Source organism: Condylostylus longicornis, unplaced genomic scaffold (assembly GCF_029603195.1).
Source record: "Condylostylus longicornis isolate FDR11 unplaced genomic scaffold, ASM2960319v2 ptg000031l, whole genome shotgun sequence".
Classification (NCBI taxonomy): Eukaryota; Metazoa; Arthropoda; class Insecta; order Diptera; family Dolichopodidae; genus Condylostylus; species Condylostylus longicornis.
This window is the reverse complement of record NW_026578000.1, coordinates 9,092,601-9,117,907: the sequence shown is the minus strand read 5'-3', so window position 1 is coordinate 9,117,907 and position 25,307 is coordinate 9,092,601. Positions and strand designations below refer to the sequence as shown.

Genomic DNA, 25,307 nt, shown 5'->3' with positions numbered 1-25,307 from the left:
TTTCAATGTACATAATATATGAAAGGATACAATTTATTTTTATGTCGTATACGATCTTTGTTTTTCTTTTTTTTGGGTTAGTGAATTATGATTGACGTCTTGACTTATTCTTATTCTTGTTTTGTGTGACTTATACGTGTTTAGTTAAGTATTGTTTTGGATATATTATTTTCTAGGCACAATACCGGAACGCCACTAATTTCCTTTTATTTCCTCTATACCTGTAAGGGACATTACGTAGAGGGTGTATAGAAGTTTTGTGGTTCCATTTGAAATAATAATTTACGTTAATAAAGATTAAAGTTACTTTAATATTATAAATTAATTATATGCTCTAAATTTTTATCTGCTTGATAGTAATTAAAATTTGTTATTAATAGAGAAATGTAATTTATAAACCCTATGAAGACTAATCAAATTTTTTTATTAGTTGAAATTTTAGCGATTTATTTCAGCAAAAATTTCATTAAACAAAGTTTTCCAGTGATTTTTTTTCCGGCGTAACAAATCGGTATGTAGAGTAAATTTTTAAAAGAGTAAAGCGAAATTATTCTGAACAGGACTGCAATTTCCATACGGTTACAGATAATTTTATTATTTTACAATTAGAGTAAGCGGTCAAGCATTTGTTGATGCATGTAACATTATATTTACTGCTTAGCATGATTGTACCATAAATTTATAATTCATATGAAAAAATGTACCTTAAAGTTCTCAACACCAACCAAGTATTTTCATAGTTTCAATTCTTTTTAGTTTTCTCATTCTCTAAAAAAAACTTTCATTTTAAAACGTGCCTCAAGTAGCACCTTTTTAAAAAAATACTTTTTCTTATAATCTTTTTAAAGAATAATTTTGAGGACAAGGATATAAACATATATATAACGCGTTCTTTTTACGAGGAAAAAATGAACTCATAACTCTCATAATTGCTTTGTTTTCTGAACTGTTAAATTAGTTTTCGACACAAAAACAAGAGTTATTTCAAGACATCTGTTACATTTCTGAATTTTAGATACATATGTAACTTGTAGATACGTATGCAGCAACTTACTATTACTATAAAACCTTTGAATATAAAGTACATCTAGTGATAGATTTCATTAACTTTTTTTGTATTGAGCAAAAACACAGCGATTTCTTTGTAGTAAATATTTAAAGTTGATTTAATAAAAGATATTTATTAAAAATTTGTGTAGTATGCATTAATAATAATTATTTAAAATTGTCAAATTAAATAAAAAAAAAACACATAACCAACATTGTAATGTTAACATCATCATACAAGTTATTTTTTGTGTCTTTTAGGTATAATTATGCGTACACATAGGCTGTAATCAATTCGCCAAAATGTGCAAACGTATTTTAATAAATATAAAAATATTTTGAAAATTTCCTATATGGAACGTCAACATGTTAAACTTCTAGGTGGCACATCTGTTGTATTAACTCAAAAAAGATCGATTTTGAGACAACAGCAAAAAACTGGTTTTAGTTACCGTTAGGGGAGTGTGATTTGGGCTGTGGATCCAATTAATGAAATTTTTTTGTTTTAAACATTTTTTTTTAAAAACGATTTTCCGCAATGTTCCATACAATTTTTTGAATTATTATTTTTAAAAAATGAAACATAGTTCACGGACATTTTACAAACTTTATAATCCTTTTTCGTTTTTCTCTGGTAAAAAAGAAAAATGTTTTTACTTTTATACCAATGTTGTTGATAATGATTTCGTGGTATATATTACGTATTCAGATGTTTTGTACTTTCATTACAAAGATAAAAATAATTATTTATATTAAATTTGAAAAAATTTATGATTTTAATTTTTCGTAATTCTATGTGAGGGTTAGGTTGTTCTTGTTTTCTTTTTCAAAGTCGTGGTAATTAAAATCGAGTATTTAAACGAACGTATTGCTGCAGTTAATTATAAATTGTGTTATTGCATATTAATCATCGTGTACTTAAATCATTAGAAAATGTAGTGAATATTTTAACACGAAATTTCAAAATATATGAAGAAAATTGTAATAGAATTATGTGAGCATAGTTGAGTATAAAGAATTCAAAAAGTGCAATATTCAACGCAAAAATTATGCAAATGTGCCTTTTTTCAAATCTATGCAAACACGACAATCACCTTCATGAATTTATTTTATTCTAAAATTTCAGAGATGTTTTTTTGTTAATATGCATGTAACGCACTTAGAATCTTAATTGGAATTTCCATTTAATTTTTAAAATAAAGATTTTTTACTCCAAAGTTCTAAATTGTTAAATTAAATAGTCAACAAAATAAAAAATTTTAGAACTCCCAAAGTAAAATATAAAAACCGACATTCAAAAGATTTTCCTTACCACATTGAAATTTTGAATTCCATTCAAAGATATAAACGCCATTATCATAAATTTTCTTTCAATTAAGTATATAAGGCCAATAAAATTTCCGTGTCAATTTTCATTTTTCCCGTTTTTATACCCTGCACTTCGTGAAGGGTATATTAACTTTGGTATGGAGTTTGTAACTACTTGAAGGAGTCATCTGCGGTATGGACATATATATATATTCTTGCTCAGCGTAAAATTCTGCGTCGATTTAGACATGTCCGTCCGTCCGTCCGATCGCACGATAACTCAAAAACGAATAATGCAATCAACACCAAACTTTCATAAGTTGTTTCTTTTGTGCCAAGGACGAACCCTATTGTTATTGGACTAATTCGGACAACGGGTTCGGGTAGCTGCCATACAACTCAAAGAGTTTATTTTAAATATTTCAAAAACTAATAAAGGTATAAATATAAAATTTTGTGTACATGTGTCCAATTATATTCTACATACGCTCTAAAAATTTTAATAGTATAGCTGCACCGGTTCGGGTGACTGCCATACAACTCCAAAAGCAAATTTTTTATATTCGGCAAAATAATAAAATCAGATTCATGAAACTTGGCAGTCATGTGTCCAATTATAGGTCAGATATATTTCTGAAGTTTTAGTGGAATTGCTTGACAGGTTCGGGTACCTGCTATACAACTCTGAAAGCTAATTTTAAATATTTGGAAAAATAATAAAGTCAGATTTATGAAACTTGGTAGTTGTGTGTCTGTTATAGGTCAAACATATCCGTAAAGTTTCTATAAAATGGTTTCACAGGTTTGAGTAATTGCTATACAGCAACGAAAGGTGCAGGGTATAATTCAATCGGTTTATACCGACTGAAACGTTTTTACTTGTTTTCCTTATCATTTGATTTTTTAATTCTCCCCTTTATTGATGGGGGTTACTGATTATCTTTTGCTTAGAAAATTTTATTGCACGTATAAATTTAGAAGTTTTTGTTTTATATTTTACGCTTATATATGTATTTCTTTTTATATAAATTTTAAAACTTTTAAAAATTCATTTTAATTATCAAAAGCTCCTCTTTTATATTGGATACATTTTACAAATTTTACGAGTACAAATAGAGGAAAGGGAGAAATGTTCTTAAGAACAATGAACGACATATGTATGTATATATATGAATATATGTGCATATTACATACTTCATATAATATATTATTTACTTACTACTGTAACTAAGCAATGATGATGTTATTCTATTTGTAGAATGAGCACTTTTGATGTGGTGTGGTACGGTATAATTGTTTGCAAAGCTATTTTGTATATATGCATATGTATGTACAATATCAACACACTTAAGCATTTCAAATGTTTCGTTGTTTTTAAATTTTAAAAAATTAAAGAATAAGTTTCGAAATTAACGTTAACTTTACTTACTGTTATTAATTTTCGTTAATTTTAATTACTAACAAATTATTAATTAGAAAATTAGAGAAAATTAAAAACAATTCAAAAATCAATACAAATTTCGGACATAAGTTGTTATAGCAGTGAGTGTGTAGGTCAGGGTTAAATTTTGCTCTCTCCTGACGGTGCAAGTGCAGAGAAAGGACGTTATTAAAAATCTCACACTAGGCATTTATTTTTGCAAACAAATCAAGAAATACATTTCATATTTATTCATTATACTTAGATACTTAAATAGTTCTCATGACAAATCTAAAATTTTTTTTAAGCTTTCCAAAAGAAGGGAAAAAATAACATAATAATAATGTTTTATCGAGACCAAATCTAGTTTCATGCCATGAAATTTTGCTAATTTTCGTGTCCACTTCTATTCACAATCACCTGGGTGCCATTTTTTCACTTTACTTTTATTTATTTCGAAATTTGATCACCTATAACAGTTTTTTTTTAGGTCCAAATGAAAGTAAATTGGATACTAAAAAAAGTGTAAGAAATTTACAAATATGGAACTGAATTATAAATGAGTAATTTATGGTGCAAATTGATTCAATATATGTATATGAAAAAAAGTAAAGAACTAATGTTTAATGCTATTCACATATTTTCCTATGCATAAAACCAAATTGAATTATTCACATATGAAATATAACGATGTGCACATAAATTTACTTCATGTACATATATTTTTCTTGTCAACGAATAATAATTACTTGTAAAAGCTCAAAACGTTTTGATTTACTTCAAGTGAAATTTTTTGAATATTGTCGTAACAGTAAGAAAATTTTATAAGCAAACATTGTTATAAGAAATAAAACGAATGAATATTCCAAACTATGAAAGAGTGATTTTAAAAAATAAATCAAAAAAAGAGGTGTTAAAATATTACTCTGTATGTATGTTTGTATAAAATGTAAATTACAAAGCAAATGCGGATAAGCCGGAAACAACTGACATTCTATAAAAGTAAACTAGAGTCAAAACTATAAATGCGAGTTTTAACCTACGTTGCAAATTCAATAAAAAAGAAAACGTAGTTTAAATTTTATTTTACACAATATGACACAATAGTAAAATTGCTTGTTTTGTATTGGAAGTTCATAAACCAAAATAATTTATTTGTTACAAAAACAAAAAATATTGAAAATAAAATTCTCTGTTTTCATTTTATTTAGTAAAAAAGCAGTACTTTCTTTTTGACCTTCGGTATCTGAAACATAATGGATTAAGAAGACACAGCTTGGTCAGTGTCTCGTATGAACTGCTACCATGTTAGCTACCCTATGTACAAACCTATGTTCTTATGACCTGAAACCCATAGCAGGATAATGTCGTAACCATCCCACAATCTCATGACTTCATCGTGACTTTGCTTCATCCGCTCCGAAGTTATTTTGAATAAGTGAAGGGCTAATATCGCAGCCCGACTATAAGTAGCTATAGTGGCACTTCGTGCAGCACATTCATATGTCTGTCATATGGCGAAAACTTCCCTTTATTTAAATACATTTAATTTTTATTAAAATTATCCCGAAATTTTATAACATATCCTTATATTTAATTTATTTCAACATTTCATCATTTTTCTTTATGTAAGTGATGTAATTTTTCTAATTAAAATTATTTTATAGTTATGTAATGTAAAAGACGTAAATATCGAAAGTTTTATAAAGTAATACAATATATAAGTTATACTTCCGAACAAACGTTTAACAGTTTTGCTTTGTATTGTTGATATTCCAAGATTTTCCTAAATCAAACGTAATTTTTATAGCTTTTTCAGAACTGGAGAACAAAGGTAAACAACTATTGTGCTTTTTTTTATTTAATAAAGTTAAAGTTAATAACTTTTTTCTGTTTTAATATTTATACTTTTTATAAGATTTTCGTGATTTTTCTGTCGTATTTTACATACTTTCAATTTCAATGTGTACATACGTTACATTACAATGTATACTCCAATTGATAAAATTTTGTGCTTTTACTGGAAATTTGTGAAAAATTCTAAATTATGGATAAACCATGTACACGTTTTCTGATCAGATTTATAACATTAAACCTTGTTATGAATCTGATCAGAATAACAAGGTTTAATGTTATGGTTATTATTAACAACTGTTACATATCTCGGAGCTATTGTCAAAATAATTAACTCTTAATTTCTTTGAAAATTTCTTTCTAAATAAGGCAGCGAGAGTATATATTATATGCACATACTGCTATGAATTCAAAAATGATATTTTTCCCAAAAATGGGAAATGGGAACATTGTGCTTATAATTTTGGACAACTTATTGCAAGTTATAATATCAAAAAAAATTTTTGTCTGTCTATTTATTTGTATTTAAGCGAATACAAACTTGTGTTATAACTTGTCTCTTTCAATATGACATTTAATTAAGAGGTTCAAGTAATTTCCATCGTTATCACTTTAATTTTGCTCCTTTAATCAATATATCAGCTAAAATGAAACAAATGAATTTAAATAAGTAAATTTATGTAAATTATGAGATTTTTTCTCAAAATGACAATAACCTTCAATAAATCTTTCTTGTTGAATAAAAGAAACACTAACAACAAACGTTAAAGGCGAATTAAAAACGTTTATACATATGTACATATATAGATTCGTTTGTATACTTTAAGCAATATTTTGTAATATTTTACAAGGTCCAATACACAGTTCTGTATGATGGTTCTAATACAAGTAACTAACCTATGTCTATAATATTTTTTACGATCTTTTACCTTTCCCCAAAATAAATTTTTATTCGTAAAAACGCTCACTCACCTGTACATCTACATATTTATTTTTATCCTTGTAAGTTTTCTACTTTCTTTTCTTATTCTTTTTTTGCTCTTGGATGTCGTTAAGGTAATTTTCACAGTTCTATTGATTTTCAATAATAACAAATTGAGCAAAGGTAAAAAAGCAAAAAAAAAATGGGAAAAAATTATTAGAGGGAAAATCAAATCATCTAAATGGATTGAATAAAATTGGAATTGGGACCGCATTGATTTATACGTTTCATTTAAATTACCATATTATTTCTGTAATCGAAAAGGGAAAACCTAAAATGTACTACTTAAATATATTAAACATATGACAACGAAGAAAAAGAAAAAAGTTTCGCCAAAATCGTTTTTCCTTTAATGTGAAATTTTTTTGAAAAATAGTGTATGGTTAATGCAACATTTGACTGGGTATTGAATGTCATGCATTAATCAAAATTAAATTATTTTCTGGTCAATTTAATTTTTATGCTTTTGACAATTATCTTAACATTTTTAACATTTAAAAAGTAAAAATGGCGTTGCATTTTCTTCTAGTAATCTCTAATTTACGACATCTTAGTCAACTAAACTCAAAATATAAATTAAGTTTATTATCGTGGATCAAATTAAAAGTCCTTCAATACAACTTGAGTTGATTTTGGTGTCTTATATGATGGCAGTCTTTGGTATTGTATTTTTTTTATTTGTTAACAATGGTTAACAAATAACTGTAACACTAACTACTTAATAATATATACTTAAATAGTAAAGCTTAAAACAGCGTCTCTTCAAAATATCAGCATGTATCCAAGTTTTTCTGTAATTTCTTAGATAAACTGAAAATATAATTTTCTACAGACAGGGTCATTAAAAATAATATCGTAATGTAATTTGTTTACCATTGTACTGAATTCAATAAGACATCGTCACAATAATGTCATATGTAGGACATTACGCAATGATCATACGAGATAATATTGCATATTTTGTTTAAAAATTTTTATGTAGGTTTTATGAAACTTCAATATGCTAGAAACTAGACAACTGTATACTTGTATGAATATAGGAAACTGAAAAAATAAATTTCATTAACTTTTTTCATTTTAAAAATCATATAAATACCGATTAGCATCCATTATAATGTGCTCTAATATTCCTAATGGTGATATGAATTGATCGAGTATGATCGAGTTATTTTCTATAAATTTTCTTATGTCAGATAAAATTTATTTATCAGTTTATGTGTTCATATCTCATGAGACTTTGTTGTCAGCATTATTTTTTTCTTTATGTATCTATGTATGCATACATAACTCAAGTTTTGGAATTATACTTTAAATGTATGTGCATTTATATTTTGGTCAATGTAATAAGTATAATATCGGTAGGTTTACGACTTCATTTTAATGAAATTAAGTCAAAATAATTTTTTTATAAATTTTTTTGACAATAATAGAAACTTTTCTATATGTGATTTAACGTAATGTGTACATATTTATAGAATTTGTTTTTTTTTTCTTATTTCTATACTTAGTAATTTTTATTGTAAATTTGTGACAACAAAAGTATTCCACTTGGCAATTATAAAATTTTGCTTTTAAGTATACAAATGCAAAAAAAAAGTGAAAACGTGTGTGGGAATTGTGATATTTTTTATATAATTCTTTAGTTTTTCATATTTTTGTCATTATACCTAATTTTATGAAGTTTATGGGTCTGAAAAAGTTACAGAATTTTTTTTATACATAATATTTGAAAACGTGCTAGTTAAAAATATTATGGAAAAACTTGAGTGTTGTTTGTAAATGTAATTTTTGTATCTTTATTTTTCGGGTATGCAATTGAAAAATTATACAGCTTTTAAAAATTTTATAGGGTTTTTTGCAATTATATCCTTCTGTCAAACTATTTCAAATCATGACGAAAGCTATACGAGTTATAGGAGCAATAATATTGAATGTAACACGATATTTGTGGTCATAGTTTCTACTCACTTGGTTTCTACTCAAAACCAATAGTAATTGACGATCTAGTCAAAGCTTTAACTCAGTCGTAACGGCTTAACAACAAATTTTAAATACTTATTAAACAAAAGTAATACATACATTAATTAGAAGTTCCGATTTTGAATATTTTGCAGTAAAGCGTACAAAAATACGATTTTTCTTTCTACCTCAAAATTAAATATAAACTTAGTACATATACAATAAAATTATTAAAAATATGATAAATACATTATGATTGTACGAGTAGGTGTACGTTTTATTAACATTTCAAATATTTTTATAAAATCAATAAATATTTGAAAGAAATTGCAACAAAGTAAATTGAACGAAAAGGAAATTTGAGTAATTTAAAGGAGAATAAATTTTCTTTGCTACCATAAAAATAATTTTTGTTATTAAATTTGTATTTGTTTAGAAATAAAAATTCATAACCAAAACGAATGGAAAGTATTAGATTTTCAAAGAAGAAATTAGAAAATTGAGGATAATAAAAAATCTAAATTTAGAAATATGTAATATCATGACAATTAATATATAAATTACTAATAATAAACATATTAAATTTATATAAGGGGAAATTATTCCTTCTTATATTACAGGTTTTGCGTAAAGAAGTTAGCTTTTCGTTATGGTTACAACGACTTGACTAATAATTATGAAATTTACGTAGGAATTTTTTAATTATTGAATTTAATTTTTATACAAAAATATTTTCGAATTTTTTACATCACACATAACACAATATTATAGAATGTAAACGCATTTGTTATTGCGAATGGGTTACTGAATGTGAGCACAACTATTTTTGTTTTTTAGAATTATAATTTTTGCCAAAATTTTATCAGCACAAAGCAGGTCCTAAGTTAGTAGTGTCGAAAGCCTGTTTAGTGTAACAGTATTTCGTCAGTTTAAATCTCCTTTCTTGCAATTTATTCAATCTTATTTCTCGGGTAACTTAATAATTATATCTGTTCTCCAATTTTCCAGTTTGTTTTCAATTTTACTATGGGTTCCATTTTTCCTTCAACTTTTAAGTCGTCGGCTTATTGTCTTGTCCTCTTTAGTATTTATTACTACTTCAATGATTGTTCCTTAATTATTTCTTTTCGCAAAATATTCTCTCTATCTTTTGTAATAAATATAATTCATGTAATAAATCTCCGCCTGCTCAAAATATTTAACTTTTGCAAAAGTTAATTGAAATATCACAACTGTTACAAGCGTGGACTGTTACAAGTAGACCGATATGAATCAACAAAACTGTAATAAACCAACCTAAAATACAACTAAATGTTTAATATTATTTAATTGAACTTCTCAATATTCATTTTGAAAAAAAGTTTAAAATATCATTAGCGATTATTTTTAGCCTCAATCCAATATTTTATTTCTATAATTATTATTTATTTCTTCCCATAACAAATAAAAATACAAACAAAATTATCTAAATAATTATTAAGTTTTTTTTATTCGATATTTAAACGTTTACAGATTATTATAAAATATGAAAACTTTCCTTAAATTTTTTTTTTATCTTAAACCTAATGGTATATAATGCTATAATGCAAGTAAATGTGGTATAAAATGGTATAACGCACAGTGGAGGCGGATTTCACGAAAAAGTTTTGAGCAGCTATTGTGAGTAGCTATTTGCTGATGTTTTTAAAAATTAAAAATTTTTTGTAAAAAAATTTCATTTGTAATAATTGCCAATTTCTATTTCTGAAAGTTGGAATGATCCAATTACAATTGGTTCAATGATCTAATAATAATACTTTAATAGTACATATTTATGGCCACAATTATAGCGTTTCAAGAGCATACATTGCTTGCTCAAAATAGAAGTGTATTCAAAATAATAGAGCTTACTGTATACACAATGCCAATTTATTGAATTTTTGCCTCGATCAATGTATTTTTTAAATTTTTAAATTTTTACAATTTTTCTTGTCATTTGAGTCAATTAATCACAAATGCATAGAAGAAACTATTGTATAAATGTCATTTTATAAAAAGCGACAGATTATTATTTCTTAATATTTTATTAGCACGTGATGAACGTCATTTTATAAAGATTTATCGGAAAAATGCAATCATCTCTCAATGAAACATGAAATGTTAACTTAACATAATGACTTAATAATAGTAATATTAGGATAAAATAATGGTCATAAAGTCTGTATTTACACTTTAGCTTTAATAATGACATAACTGCGCAGAATATGTAATGAATTGAAGGAAATATGAGGTAACAAAATAATGTTTGAATTAAGAATTACAAAATCTTTTTACTGCATTTCACTTCTCAGAATATATTTAAAAAAAAAGTAAAAATTCTGTGTTTTTAAAAGAAAACAATAATTTATGTCATTTAAGTAGTTAATTCATTATTATTACATTTAACTTTAAACATTGAAGGATATTTCAGGCTTGAACTTATTATGGGCCTTAAATGTTACATGCTGTGATTATTGAGAATGAGATAGTTTTTGTAAAATAAGTATAAGTTTTGTAAAATAAGTATTAGTATCTTTGAAGTAAAAAAGAAAATACGTTGTACGATTTAAATATATTTGGTGCATATTTTAGAATATAAATTGTTTTGAATAGGAATATCAATTATTAACATGGGAGTACACACGTATTATATAAATTATACATATTTTATGTCAAAAATTAGTAAATTATGCCGAATTTATTTTTATTCAAAAATTGTAAGAAAATTTCCTGTTTAATCATATTGCTTTCTTAATTAAAACTTTAATGAAATTCAATTTTATTCTACTTAAGTAAATATTAAACGAATTTTATTTGATTTTAGATAAAAGGTAAAGACGAAAGGCGTAGATGAAAGACATAGATGTAACATTTTTATAAAAATTGATGACAGCATTAAATTAAAAATGATTGAAACCGAATTTATGATGTGCAGAATCGTATCCTAACAGCAGCAGAAGATGAGTACTTAATATTTAAGTACTCAATGTTATCTAAAAATATGAAAACTGAAATATAATATGTAGGTTTAATTTTTAGTAATTTTAGAGATAATTACGTTGTGTGATCAGAAGTGTAACTATTAGTTCCGTTTTAAAAAGTTAAGTAGAAAAACTTGCTGGAAATGTTTGCTATTTTTGGATGACCTTCAATTTATTTCCAATATTGGGTGTAAAATTAATTACTAACCGTTACTAAACTAACAATTTAGCAAAACGGAAAAGTGTAGTATGCCCTGTAGTCACGATGACATGTACCATTAAAAAAATATGCCAAAATATTCAAAAATATGATTTTCCAAAATATGATTTTATTCAATCAAACTTTTCTACTTTGAAATTTTTTAATATTGTATTTTAAAATATAAAATCAGCAAATAAGGAAAAAATTCCTCTTAAATTTATTACTCGTATTATATTAGGTTGTCAATTTCCTTTGAAAAAATTTCATTAATTTATGAATGAGTGAATTATTGAATTTAAAAAATTTATTTAAAATTGATTTTTTCTGATTTTAATTTGGGTTCTTCGATTTAATTTGGATTTTTTAGGTATTTGTAGTACACTATTACTTTAATTCCAAAATTCTATAAATTTTAATTAAATAAATTTGTTTTCAGCACAATTCAACTACACCTTGCATAACACAACTTTCTCCTCACTTTTTCTTAAACTTTACATTGTCTTCACCTTTATTGTGTTATAAAGTTAAATAATATCTGAAATTCTATTATTTGTAACTAAAATTTAATCGTTCATGCTTTCATTTCTAAAACGTTAAATCTTTAAGATTTCATTCCCTAGTATTCATTTTTGCTGTTTTTAATTACAGCAAAATTTAAAGTTAAAATTTCAAAATTTTATGCAATAGAAATAATCTCAATTATATACAATTATATTAAGTTGTTTACTATTGAAAATTTTCTACATGAAGAAATTAAAGATGAATATTGTAATTAAATATAAACTATAGAAAATATACAACAAACAGATAAAGAGAAAAAAGAGTTTATTGTTTATACAATACTCCATTAATTTCAAAATTTTTATCAAAAATACAAAAGCAAAAAAATTTAATCTTAATTGAAATAGTTTAAATTTTAAATGGATTGAATTCATGTTGTTTTTGATATAATTACAATGATAGCCATATATAAAATTAGCAATCACAATTAGTAAAAGTAATTCTAATTATTGCCATAGGAAAGTGTTCTCCTTTCTGCCAAAGAGGGTACTTGTGTAAAAAAGATGAGTACATAGAGCGTTGACACGAACCTCCAAAGTGAATCATGATGGTTCTGTTTAATGTTATATATTCTTACAAATCCGCCGTGGATGCATGAACCGGGCTGCACTCTAGTCCTCCGATGCTCACGCAAAAGTATCTTTCTGGATGTATATGTCTCTGTAGACACGAACCTCCAAAGTACATCATGATGGTTCTCCTTAATGCTATATATTTTAACAGGTGCGCCACGAATGCATGAGCCGGGCTGTACTCTAGCCCTCCGATGATCAACCAAAAGTAACGTAATTGAAGACCTTCTCGAAGGTAGTAAAAAATTTTCTATGAACCGTATGAGATTTTATTTATCCACTATTTTATTTATGGGCAAAATACCTCTAACGCTTACTAGTTTTGTTTTCAATTCTGACGCTTTATTTCAATTTTTATCCACTTTTTAAAAGTTTAGATAAATAATCTAGTGTAAAATCAATTTCCAATATTTGTTAGTGTTAAAAAATTTTTAATTCCCAAAACTTTGTATTTATTCACAGTTGTCTGCCAAAAAACTAGAAAAGCTAGATTTAGTTAACGCCAATAAATTTTTTTTATTACGAGTAGTAAATTAAAACAAAAAAATAGAAAACTTTTTTGATTTATTTGGGACATATAAGATATAGATATACTTAAGCTAAGATGAATGCGTTTTTAGCTAATATATCTGTGAAGAATTGTAAAAATTGATGAAAATATAAAAGCCAAAATGAGTTTTACCATTTTAGAATTAATATTTGGAAAATTATTACAAAAATGCGGATCATATAATTTGTAAGAGAATACTCTTTAAAAATATATGGGCGAAGAAAAATGGGTTAGTTTAATAATGATCTGAGTGAAATTCAGTTAAAATTAAATTAAAAAATTAAGGGGAAAATATGAATGAATATTAAGTTATTCACAGTTGGAAGGTATGTAATCATGATTAGGGAATGTGGGTAATCGTAGACAAAGTCTAAATTAAAATCAAACATTTTTTTTATTAATTCAAAGGGCAGTTGAGCAATTAATCATTTGTGAATTGTGACCAAATGTACCGCAAATGTACCAAAGTGTACAATGATGTAGAATATTAATTGAAAGTTTGTAAAAATTTTAGAACGAGATACGTTTTTCAAAGAAGCTAATCAAAGAATTCCGACGAACATTGTTTGATTCGCCTTGAATTGATAAGAAATTGTTACGTACGCTTTGATCTTAATAAATTTTAGATCTTGTTGCTTTATATAGCGCAACATCGCAATTTGAAAATTCCAAAAATTGCGCTTAAAAAGAATTTATATCTATCAAAATGAAAAATAAATGTATTACGTACATTTATATGTAAATAATACATACTTATGTATGTTTAAATTGAAATATTTGAAAAGAAGATAAAAAAAACTGGTCCATTATCACTGCCAATTTTGTACAGTTGTACCTAAATATTTCCATATTTGTGGTTTTCGAAGAAGATTTTAATGTTTGTGTAACCAAACTAAGCAAATAAACATACTCTAATTTTGCAATTGTAAGGAGACCAAAATAATTTCAAGGATAATAATCATCAACGAAAGATTTTTTTTGATTATGTTCATGTCATGACGGTTGTATACTACTTTCAAAAAAAAAAAACGAGAATAATATGTAAAACGGTTATGAGAGCTAAGAGAATAAAAATATTTATTTCTTAGATCAAAAATTATGATAGAAACTTTTTTGAAAATATAAGTATATTTTTTTTCTCATTTTTCTTGTTTTAAAGAAATTATTTTGAGTAAAATTAGTGAAGATGAGTAATTTGATGGAATTTAGCAGAATCCAAGGATATAAAAATATTTCAAATTTGGTATATTATTTTTGTAAACAGATTTTCATGCAATGTTGAATTTAGACAAAAAGTGAATTTAGACAAAAAGTTGTTTCTAATTATGTGATTTATACAATGTATCTACATAATATAAGAGAAAGTTTCAACTTAAGTTGTCAAGTTCAGGTTAATTTTATTTATTTGCGTATTTAGGTAGTTATGTGATGTACATCGTATATGTACATACATATGTGAGTAAATAATTTTAATAAAAATATGTAACGTGCTATAAGGAATTGAAATTGAAAGTATTTTTTCTCCATCCATTTTATATAGAAAACAAACTTTTTACGTAGAAAATAGAAAATGAAATTGTAATTTAACTAAGTTTCATAATTATGTATGTGAATTATTAACATTTGACTGAGTAAAATACTTTTAGAAAATGTTTACTGATCATCTTTTATGTTAGCACGTCCTCAGTCTTACATTTGTTTTTACGAAAAAATGTGGTTGCACCCAAAATAAGTCGATTAATCTTATACAAATCATTAAGATAATTGAAACAAATTAACCGATCATAGGCTGAGCTCATCAATATCCATTAACACTACGTTTTGACAAAATTTATATTAAATTGCTTTTTTTTTTTTAAATTCTTCAAAAAAATATTAATTGAAAATCGAAATAATTTCATACAAATTTTTGTCTCATATCTGAAATGTTAAATTCTACTATTATTCGAAATATCTAAAAGAAATATTAGAATGTTATGCTTATGCTTGCATTAAGTATAATTTTCTAATTAAAATCCCCATATTTTGGAGAAGAAAATAACCAATAGTTGTGCATAAAATTCTATTTCAATAGGAATTGGATGTAAATTACGCAAAACATCCAATTGCTGTTACAGAAAAAGGCATCATAATTTTACTTACCAGGTTACATGTACCTTTTATCTGAAAGCTCTAACTTTTTATTAGTTATTATCATTTATATGTATGAATTATTCTTATCTATAGATTTTCGAAAAAGGTACAGATAAAATATGAGAATTTTTTGTTTTTGCTGCGGATGAAAATTTAAATTTAAATATTTTTATTTAATTATAGTATGCGTACTAAATCGTGAACTAAAGTAATTTTCATTGAAATTTTATAAATTAAAAAAATTATTAAATTTGAACATTTTTTTCCCTTAATACATACATGATTATATTAATGATCGCTATAATTATGGCGAAAAATCTATAATATCTTTGAGAAACAATGTAATGACACGAACTATTTTCAAGTTTTACATTTCATTAGCATAGAACTGAACTGAATGAATAGCATATTATGGAAATTTCAGTTATGAATTTGGCAAAAAAATTTTTTAGTTATTGTTTTAATATAATTGCAAATAGATGCCTGTGTAGCTAGTCTGAATTCAAATTTAAAAATGGTTGAATTTTCATTGTCTTGTCTTTCAAAAATTTTTGATTGTTTACCCCGTTCTTATTTGCATACTTTATCTGTATATTAAAATCAGTCATTGCGGCGTAAAAACTAAATTGAGTGTTGTTAGCATCAAAGCAACATCAGGTTTTTTTTACCTACTTCGTTTATAAAGTTTTTTGTGGTATTATACATTATCTGCAAAACAGCATTTTTTGTAAATAAGCAAAAGATATTAAATAATTTTCATGCAGTGAAGTAATAGTTTTTTGTCGGATTTTGTTTTTTTTATTATTCTTTATTATTTCATTTTTAAACAATAGAAAGCGCAAAAAAAAGCACGTTTTTCGATATTGTGGGTACCTTTAAAAAGAAAATTAAAGACCAAAAAGATCGTGTGTTGAAATAATTTTAAATTTTAACCTTCAGTTGATCGTATTCACATTAAGTTTTTTTGAGGGAGGAAAAAGATCAAATTTTTCTCAATTTCCATTCAAAAAGAATTTTTGTTTTCCTAAAAAATAGGTCTATAATAAAAACAAAGTGAACTATAACTATTTAAAATCTAATTTAACGATATTATGTTGTAAAGACAATGAATTCAGGGATTTTCTTATTGTAATATTAAAAATAGTCGACTAGAGTTTTTTACGAGCAACACAATAAAATGAAATTAAATATTCACGATTGTTAGCTATTTTGAAGAATTTGAAATTACAATGTTGTAAACTAACTTTCTTTTATGCGATTTGAATCAAATGAGTGAAGAGATAAATTACTATTAAAAATGTTCTTCCACTAATTTATCATTAATGTAGTTAAGTTTAGAATTTATTTATAATTGCCCCCGGGGGACGCTGTCAATGCATGTGTTAATTTTTTTTTATTAGGAATTCCGTTAAAGCGAATGTGAGCTTCATCACTTCGTAAGGAAAAAATTGCAACAAATTCGAGTTGGCTGCTGGTTTTCGAAGTAAATTTTTCTAATTTGGAATTTGGAAAGTTTGAGTGTAAATGTTTGATGACTTGTCAAAGTTAACTCTTTCTTATAATTTACCCAGCAAAAGCAATTCTTTTTAGTATAAGTCTGTAACAAATTTTTCAATGCAGGAGTAATTTAAATTAACAATTAAATTACACGTGCATTGATTTTTTAATTATTTAATTTTATTTTTTTTTGTATTATTTTGTAATCCGAATCCTATTAAAATAAAAATTCATACGAGATATTCTATAATCACTAAACGTGTTCCAATGGGAAAAACTTCAATCAATCGCACAAATATAGAAAATTATCAGCATTGGCCATTCTCATCATAATTCAAAAAAAAAATTTTTTTTTAAAGATTTTTTTCAAAGTTTTTTCAGTACATAAATAAGAATTCATATAGTTTTATCATTATGGACAAAGATGTCAATGAGGTCGAATAATTTAAATAAATTATAATTTATTTTAATACAATTTTTTTTTATTTCATATAATGTATGTATGTACATAAACTTAATTATCACTATGCGTACTACGACATTCTGTGAACCAAATCAACCCGCCACTCATATTTTGATATGAAAGTATTTAAACAGATCTCCGATTATTTTAAACTGAACCAATCGAAATATTATACTAAGATTGAAAAGTAATTTGTGGTTATACGTTAGTATTATGCAATTTTCTTAGACATTTAAATTCCCGATGTTTAATGAGTATTCCTCAAAAAAAAAACTGATAAGGAACTTTTTTGAACTGCTATTCCGGCAATCGGTTTTTTATCGCATTGCACGCCACTCGCTTATATATGAATGTATGCATATATTTAATAAGAAAAATTTTTAAACAATGAAGTAATTTTATGTAATTTATAAGTTAACAAGTTTTCTAGTGCTCTAACTTTGGAGTTCAATGCTTCAAATAAGATTATAAAATATGAATTATTTTAAAAAATAGAAAAAGTGGCAAAAACAATTGCAAAGTTTTCAATGAAATTTTAAATATTTTTATTTTTAAGTTCAATAATATCTTGAGAAGCGATTAAATTTCAAATTATTGTGAAGAATTTAATGAGCATCCAGATGAAAAAATTTCACTATAATGAATTGGCAGGCTAATTAAAATTTAAAAAAAAATTATTTTCGTATTTTTTCATCTGATTGAATCATTTCCACATACATAAATGCATATTGGAACGTATACATAACCGTATAAATAAAATAAATATAAAAATGCATCTGCTGAAATTAACTTAAGTTAGGAAAAATTTTCTATTGTTTTAAAACAGCACTTTTTCTTCAAGAAAAAAATCATATTTTTTTTTTTTAATTTTTTTTGTGTAATCCGGTATTGTAGTATGTAAATAATAGAATTACTTTAAAAAATATTTTAGAAATACATTTTATTGAACATCGGACATGAGGAGTTTTAAAATCTTAGAAAACTTTGTAGTGCAGAAAATCACGCACTGAAATTACACACTGATATTTGTCTCACTTATTTCTTACTAAATTACATACATATGTCGTAGAAATGACTGACCGCTTCTTTACTTTGGTTTTGACGCTCTTTTTTGATTAAAGCCTTTTTTTGACATTTTTGTTTTCAGTCTTGAGCCGGTCTAAGAGAATCAATAACTTTTATAAGATGCGTATTTTTACCTGGTTACCCATAACTGATTAAATTTCAGGTCTTTATATACTTTTATACAAAAACTATAAGCCGGCTAACAAATAAAAACAACAAGAATCAAAAATAAGAAAAAACGAATGCGCTCTTCAATAAAAATTTTATTAAACTCTTTTTTTAATTTAAGTTATCGAGTTCAAATAGTTCAGTTGCGCGTTTTAAAAAAAAGAAGAAATAACATTTTAATGCATTAAAATAGAAATAAGAAAATGTTCCATCAATATACATACATACATATGTATTTACTTGTGATTCAAACCGAAAAGATCAAAATATTGAAGTCATATGTGAATGAACTCACAATCATTATGCCTTTTCTAAATAGCTTCAAACATAATTTTTTTCCATTATTTCGAAGTTGAAGTGTGATAAGTGATAACCATTTAGAAAAAGCAATGAAACTTAAACTAAATTTTTCAATATTGCTTGTTTTTCCTTATATGAAAGCAAATTTTCAATAATTACAAAAGCTAAGTCTCCCTTAACAAAAATTTTAATGTCGGAAAATTTTTTTAACAAATTGAGTTCACTTTATATTAACCAATAAAAGTTACTATGGAAATGATTTCAAGCACAAAAGTGTGAAAAGCTTATTAAAAATAATGTAACATGAGTTTTTTTATATCAAAATTTTCAAGCCTACTTTTGAAGTGCAATATTCTGGTTTCAATTAAATGTCGTGCTTTAAATTCAAGATTTGTTATTTTGTGCTTTTTATTGTTTTATCCATTTCATTACCGGCTGATGTATTCTGTTTGAAATTTTTTTTCATGTTGAATAAGAATATTAAGAAAAGTGTTGCCGATATACATAATTTTAAATAGATGTTGTTTCAAAACAAAATATTGAAAGTTTTAAAAGAAGTTGAAAAAATTTCTGGAATTTAAAAGTTTTTGTTAAGTCATATTTAAAAAACAAGGGCTAAAAAAATTTAAAATATGTTAATTTTTTAATCTTATTTTTTATCATTGATCTTCAATGATCAGAAGTCATTGGTAAAACTAATAAGTGTAATACGTAACCTGACTCATTAACCCTTAAATATTTTCGGACAATTGTGATAAAATAGTGCCTAGAAAACCAAGATTTAGCGAAATCTTTCCTCATTTTAATTCGCCCAATAGTCCTCTTATAGATAACAAGTATTTTCTATTAATTGTGTATAAGACATTTTGAGAAAAAGTGGTGGCATCTGGCAGCACCGCATAATAAATTAAATTGTATAGTGAATGACACAATCAAAACTTCCTATAAAACAAAAGAATAGTTTAAAAGTAAAGTGCCTGTTTTCTCTTTTTATTTTGGAGTGAGTGATTGAATACGACACGTTATTTTAATAAGATTTACTTACAAAGTTATTTAAAAACAATTTTGGAAACGTTTATATTTTTTTTTTTGAAAATTATGATTTAAACAAAATTTTTTGTCTGGTAATTTTATAACAATGGTTTTGTTGAAATATTTCGTGCTTTTAGAAAAACACAAAAAAAAATATGATGATAAAAGAAACAAATTAAGTAGAAAACAATAAACTTTTTAAATATTCTCACTTCTTTATTTCTTCTAAAATAAAAATATTACGCTTCGTTTGATATTTTTGAAGTAGTAAACAAAACATTGGAAATTTTTACAATTCTGAAACTCTATAATTGAGCAATTTCTATTTTCTATATATGAATGTGTGCAAATGTATTAGCGCACGTATTATTCTATTATGTTATTATTTATTTTAAGTATTATGTTTATAGTAAATTGTATTAGTATATAAAAATTGAATTTAAAATAAAGTTACGCGCTCATGATTTCTCTATAGTATGTAAATGCATACGTAGTAAATAAATTGTAAGAAAAGTTGAAAATATTAATTTAAGATGATGAAGCATTTTTATTTTCTTACAAATTTAGTTAAGCTTTTGGTAACCCATTTCATTATTTTGTGAATAAATAAAATAAAAATATATTTTGAATCCCAATTTTCATATTATGTTTAACTACAATAGGTGATATTAAAAAAAAGAACAAAGTTATTTTTGGAAGTAATTTTTCGTAAAAAATAATATCAATAATGTGCTTTTAGTGTTACTTTCTCAAATATAACCATATGTTCCACCAAAATTTTACAGTGTATAAGTGTTAGCAAATTCTAGTTATTCTAGTTAAAATACACATTTGTATAGTGCATTGAATTATGATTTTAAATGATGCATTCGCGATGCAATCATTATTAAAATTAAAAGCAATTCGCAAAAGAAATAGCTTAAGAAATTGTTGTAAAACATTTACGTATAATCAAAAAGAAAAGAAAACAAATGAAAAATATGAAATATTCCGCAATTAAAAACTTAACTAAAATAATTTTTACAAAAGTAATGATAATTTTATATTTGATACTTATGTTGTGCATTTTTTTTACTTTTTACCATAAAAATTATGTTTTCAAGAAAAAAGTGAAAGTAATTTTCAATTTTGTGGCATTATGATTATATTGAACAATCAAATAGGAGCCAATGGATTTTAAGTTGGGCATCTTGTATTTTGCTCATATACATTTACATCATTAAAGAAAATAATAATACCAATTTTTTATTCAACAATTTTAAGTATTAATGATTAAGATTATACTTAGGTAATAATAAAATAATTTGATAAGATTTTAGAATTAATTGCAAAAATTAAAAGGGTATCTTTAATTATTTGATTTAGCAATTTCCAAACTTACTTAAACCAAGACTCATCAATTGTATGTCGCGATTGAATTTTGTTCAAAAATTGTGCTGTTTTCACAACTAAATCAATTTTAAATTTTAGATTTTAAGCACCATTTCAAATGATGCGTCCAAAAGAATATCTAAGGTGAAGTTTTTGCTTAAATTAATTTAAAAGAAAAGAAAAGTCAGTTTGGTAATTACCCTATTTGTGGCGACGATCCTTGACTAGCTGATTTAAAATTTGTACCACTCAAAGGTTGCCTTTGGTCTTTATTTTGCTGATGATGTTGTGATTGTTGTTGTTGTTGCTGCTGCTGATGTTGCTGTTGTGACTGTTGATGATGGTGATGGTGCTGATGATGTTGATGTTGTTGAGGAATCTGTTGAAGTTGTTGTGCTTTATTCTCTTTTTCATCATTGTCAACAGAGTCACTTGTGACAATTTGTTCTAACATTTGAATTTTCAACATTATTGCAAATACTTTTAATCTCCGTTTTTTTTTTTCTATTTTTTTATTTTTTTGAATTAAATTTCTTTAATCAATACGTTTTTTTAATCAGAAAAAAAATTATCTTATTTTAATAAATTGACAACTAAAGTTAAAAAAAATATTAAAATTTTAAAAACTCTTTTTAATTTTACTACTAGGTCAATTTATTCCTAGGTCTAAATTAAACGGAAAAAAACTATAGAAAAAGAAAAAAATATTAACGAAATCGAGATGATTAATAAATCGGAAAACTCCTTTTATCTTTTAAAGATTCGTTATGTATTTGAAATTTGCGCGTCTTTCTTTTGTGCTCTTTATTTCGTTTTCTTGAATTTCCCTTTTTAATTTTTTTGCATTAATATTAAAAAAGATTTTTTGATCAAAATTAAATTTTCTTTTTTCACTTCTTATTAGAAATTTCATGATTTTTTTTTTATTTTATTATTTTGCGTTATGTTTAAGTTTATTTTTATTGGAAATTCTTTCTTAAAAATTTTTAATTCTATATGCGAATAAGGGAAACAGGGAGGCAAATTCATACATATGTGCACTTTCCTTTTTTATGTTTCAATCATCATTATGAACAATTCAGTGATAATAAAACTTGAAAACAGTATTGCAATCTAAAAATCTTTTATTCTTTAACATTAAAGTTGTTTTTGTCAACCTGAAATTTAAGAGAAAAGAAAAAATAAAAACAATATTATAAAAAATTGAAGTTTAAGAAATTAAATTAGAGAAAAATAATTTTTTTTAGTGAGCAAATTTGCTTGGACAGGAGATCGCAAATCGGATTTTTTCAAATGTTTTTTTGAGACAATTATATTAAGTACGAACTAAATATTTTTGTATTATGTAAATATTCATATAAGCATTTCGTGAGCTTCAAAAGAAATTGTACAGTCAAAATTAATCCTTAAATTTTTCGATATTCATGTTTTCTACTGTTATTTTTGATATTATAGATATTATACATCTTCTTGCTGGGTCGTTTAGTTGGCATTGCCGCATGCAGGTCCACTGCAGCCTTATTAGCACATGTTTAATCAGAGTGTACGACTACAGGTGATTTATCTAAGTCACTCAATTCTACTGAGAAATCTATCTGAATTTTGGAAGCCAATCTTCGATATCTCGTTCAGTCTCGTCACCATAGCTGTGCCTCACATCCCAGATATAGCCAGGAGCACGTCCGATTTCTTAAGGTCGTATTTAGGCCACATTAATCTTGTCTCGCATGTAGAGAGGGCTTTCCACTTGCCGACGGCATAGGTCCAGAACCCAAAGCAGTGTGACACTATGGCGAGCTTACACGCCTGTCAGGTCGCAACAGCATTGACTTATCAGCTTCGAAGATATTTTTGGCGATCTATGGACCAGAATTGCGCATTCCCCAAGATCTCGCATGCTTTCGGTAAGGCGAAAATTTCCGTCTAAAAGGCATTCGACTAATTTGGAAGCCGATACAATTTAGATACCATATGTACCAAGGAGAAAACTTCATTCCCATCCTAGGAACCGTCGTTGAATAAAGCCACCTCAAATCCCCAAAAGGATGCAACCCCTTTAATTGGTCACGAAAGGGAACCCCTTACCCGCACATTTTACTACTTTCAATGACATATCAATGAAATTTCTTTGATAACGGATGTTGGCGAACTATTATTATGTTAATGTGTTTATTTTCTTATCTAAATGGTTTCATAAGAATTGTATACAAGTATGATTGTTAAAAATATTTGAACTTTGTCGCTTGATACAATAAGAATTCATAAATAAAAGGTAATCTAATGTCTGAAATCATTGTGTTACTGCGAACATATACGTGTTTTCAACCTACTTTAGCTTAAGCACGAAGTTTTTGTCAAGGATTTTATAGATAACCAACTTTATTTATATAGAACCTTGTAAAAAAAACATCTGCGAAGAAAACAAATATGCCCACGATCTAATCCAACAATTAATAAAAAAAGGATCGATTTTGCTATCAAATGTTTTAACAAGAATGCTTTCGTCTAAAAGTAAAAAGATTTTTTCTAAAATTATAGGAAATAAGATAATATATAGATGTTAAAAGGTGCAAGCGATTAGATGAAATTTAAAAAAAACAAAATATAAAAAGTACTTAGAAATATAGTACTCGCGTTCTTTCTGTTTTTTTATTTCAATAGTATAGATAAGTAAGTATATACGGCACATCGTTTTGTTAAACTTGACTAATTTTAAAAATTATTTCTTCAAATCGCACGTAAATCTATCTATTCAAAATTTGTTTTTTTTTTGTAGCATCAACTGTGTCATATGCATGCATTTAACTTATCTAGTGACTTACCTTGAATATCATTAAAATCAAAGAAAGAAGTAATTTTCATTTTTCTTCAGTCGGTTTTTCTTTATTTAAAAATTGCAAGTTCAATTTCAACCACAGAAGACAGCACCTTTATTATATGTGGGTGACTTTTTAAAATTTAATTCATTACTTATTTATAATTATTCACATATTTAAAAAGTGAATTTATAATAGTTAATAGCTAAAATCTAATGAAAAATTAAAAAGAAGCAAAATTATCTGAACCTATTGTAAGATTAATTATTGTGGCAGTAAGGTTTTAACTACTTTCAAAATAAAAAACTTAAATGCAGATTCAACTATCATATGCATAATCTAATAAATTTGTATCTACTATACATATGAATACTTACATACTTAATTTAGTCTGATAAGATTAATCGTCTTTAGTTACAAAAATATAGCGTCTTAAGATTTATATCTAAACAATGCAGTTCTGATTTTTTTCATTTGAAATTTATTTATATACATACATACTTATGCACGTGTTATGCATTTGCGTACTGTTTACAGACATAAAAATATGTAGAAAGTCGAAATATTTAAAAGAACGAAAAACAAGATTTCAGTTTTCCTCTTTCCACTTTTGACATAATTTATAACTTCAAATTATATATAAAAAGTTTTTGAACTTAAAATTTAACAGAAAAATTTTATTAATTGAATTTGATTTTAGTTAAATTTGTGACTTTTGGCTAGATTAAATTTAAATAAATTTAAAACGAGACTCGTAAGCGACGACATTATTGGTCCTGCGCCGAAATTTTGTCCTTTGATTTCCTTTGTTTAAAAGTTCAACTGCCCTAATCAAATTCCACTAAACGAGTGTGAAAGTATCTTGTAGGTCTAACGGTTAATAAAGAAATAAAAGTATGTATAATTTACGATATAACAAGGAGTTTTTGCTATAAATTGGTTTGCAAAAATGATTTAAAAACTAAAAATACGCCTGTTACATCAGTACTTTTTATTTTACTTTTTTTA

At 25.6% G+C, this 25,307-nt stretch overlaps 1 protein-coding gene across 2 annotated transcripts in view; it reads right to left on the bottom strand.

Annotated features, from left to right (window-relative positions):
• Window positions 1-25,307, bottom strand: part of LOC129608544 (rap1 GTPase-activating protein 1) — a 175,144-nt gene that overhangs the window by 135,148 nt on the left and 14,689 nt on the right. For both annotated transcript variants that reach the window (XM_055520115.1, XM_055520116.1), the window contains exon 2: window positions 21,684-22,640. In XM_055520115.1, the coding sequence (XP_055376090.1) occupies window positions 21,684-21,952 (269 nt within the window). In that variant the 5' untranslated portion in view covers window positions 21,953-22,640. The remainder of the gene's footprint in view (window positions 1-21,683; window positions 22,641-25,307) is intronic.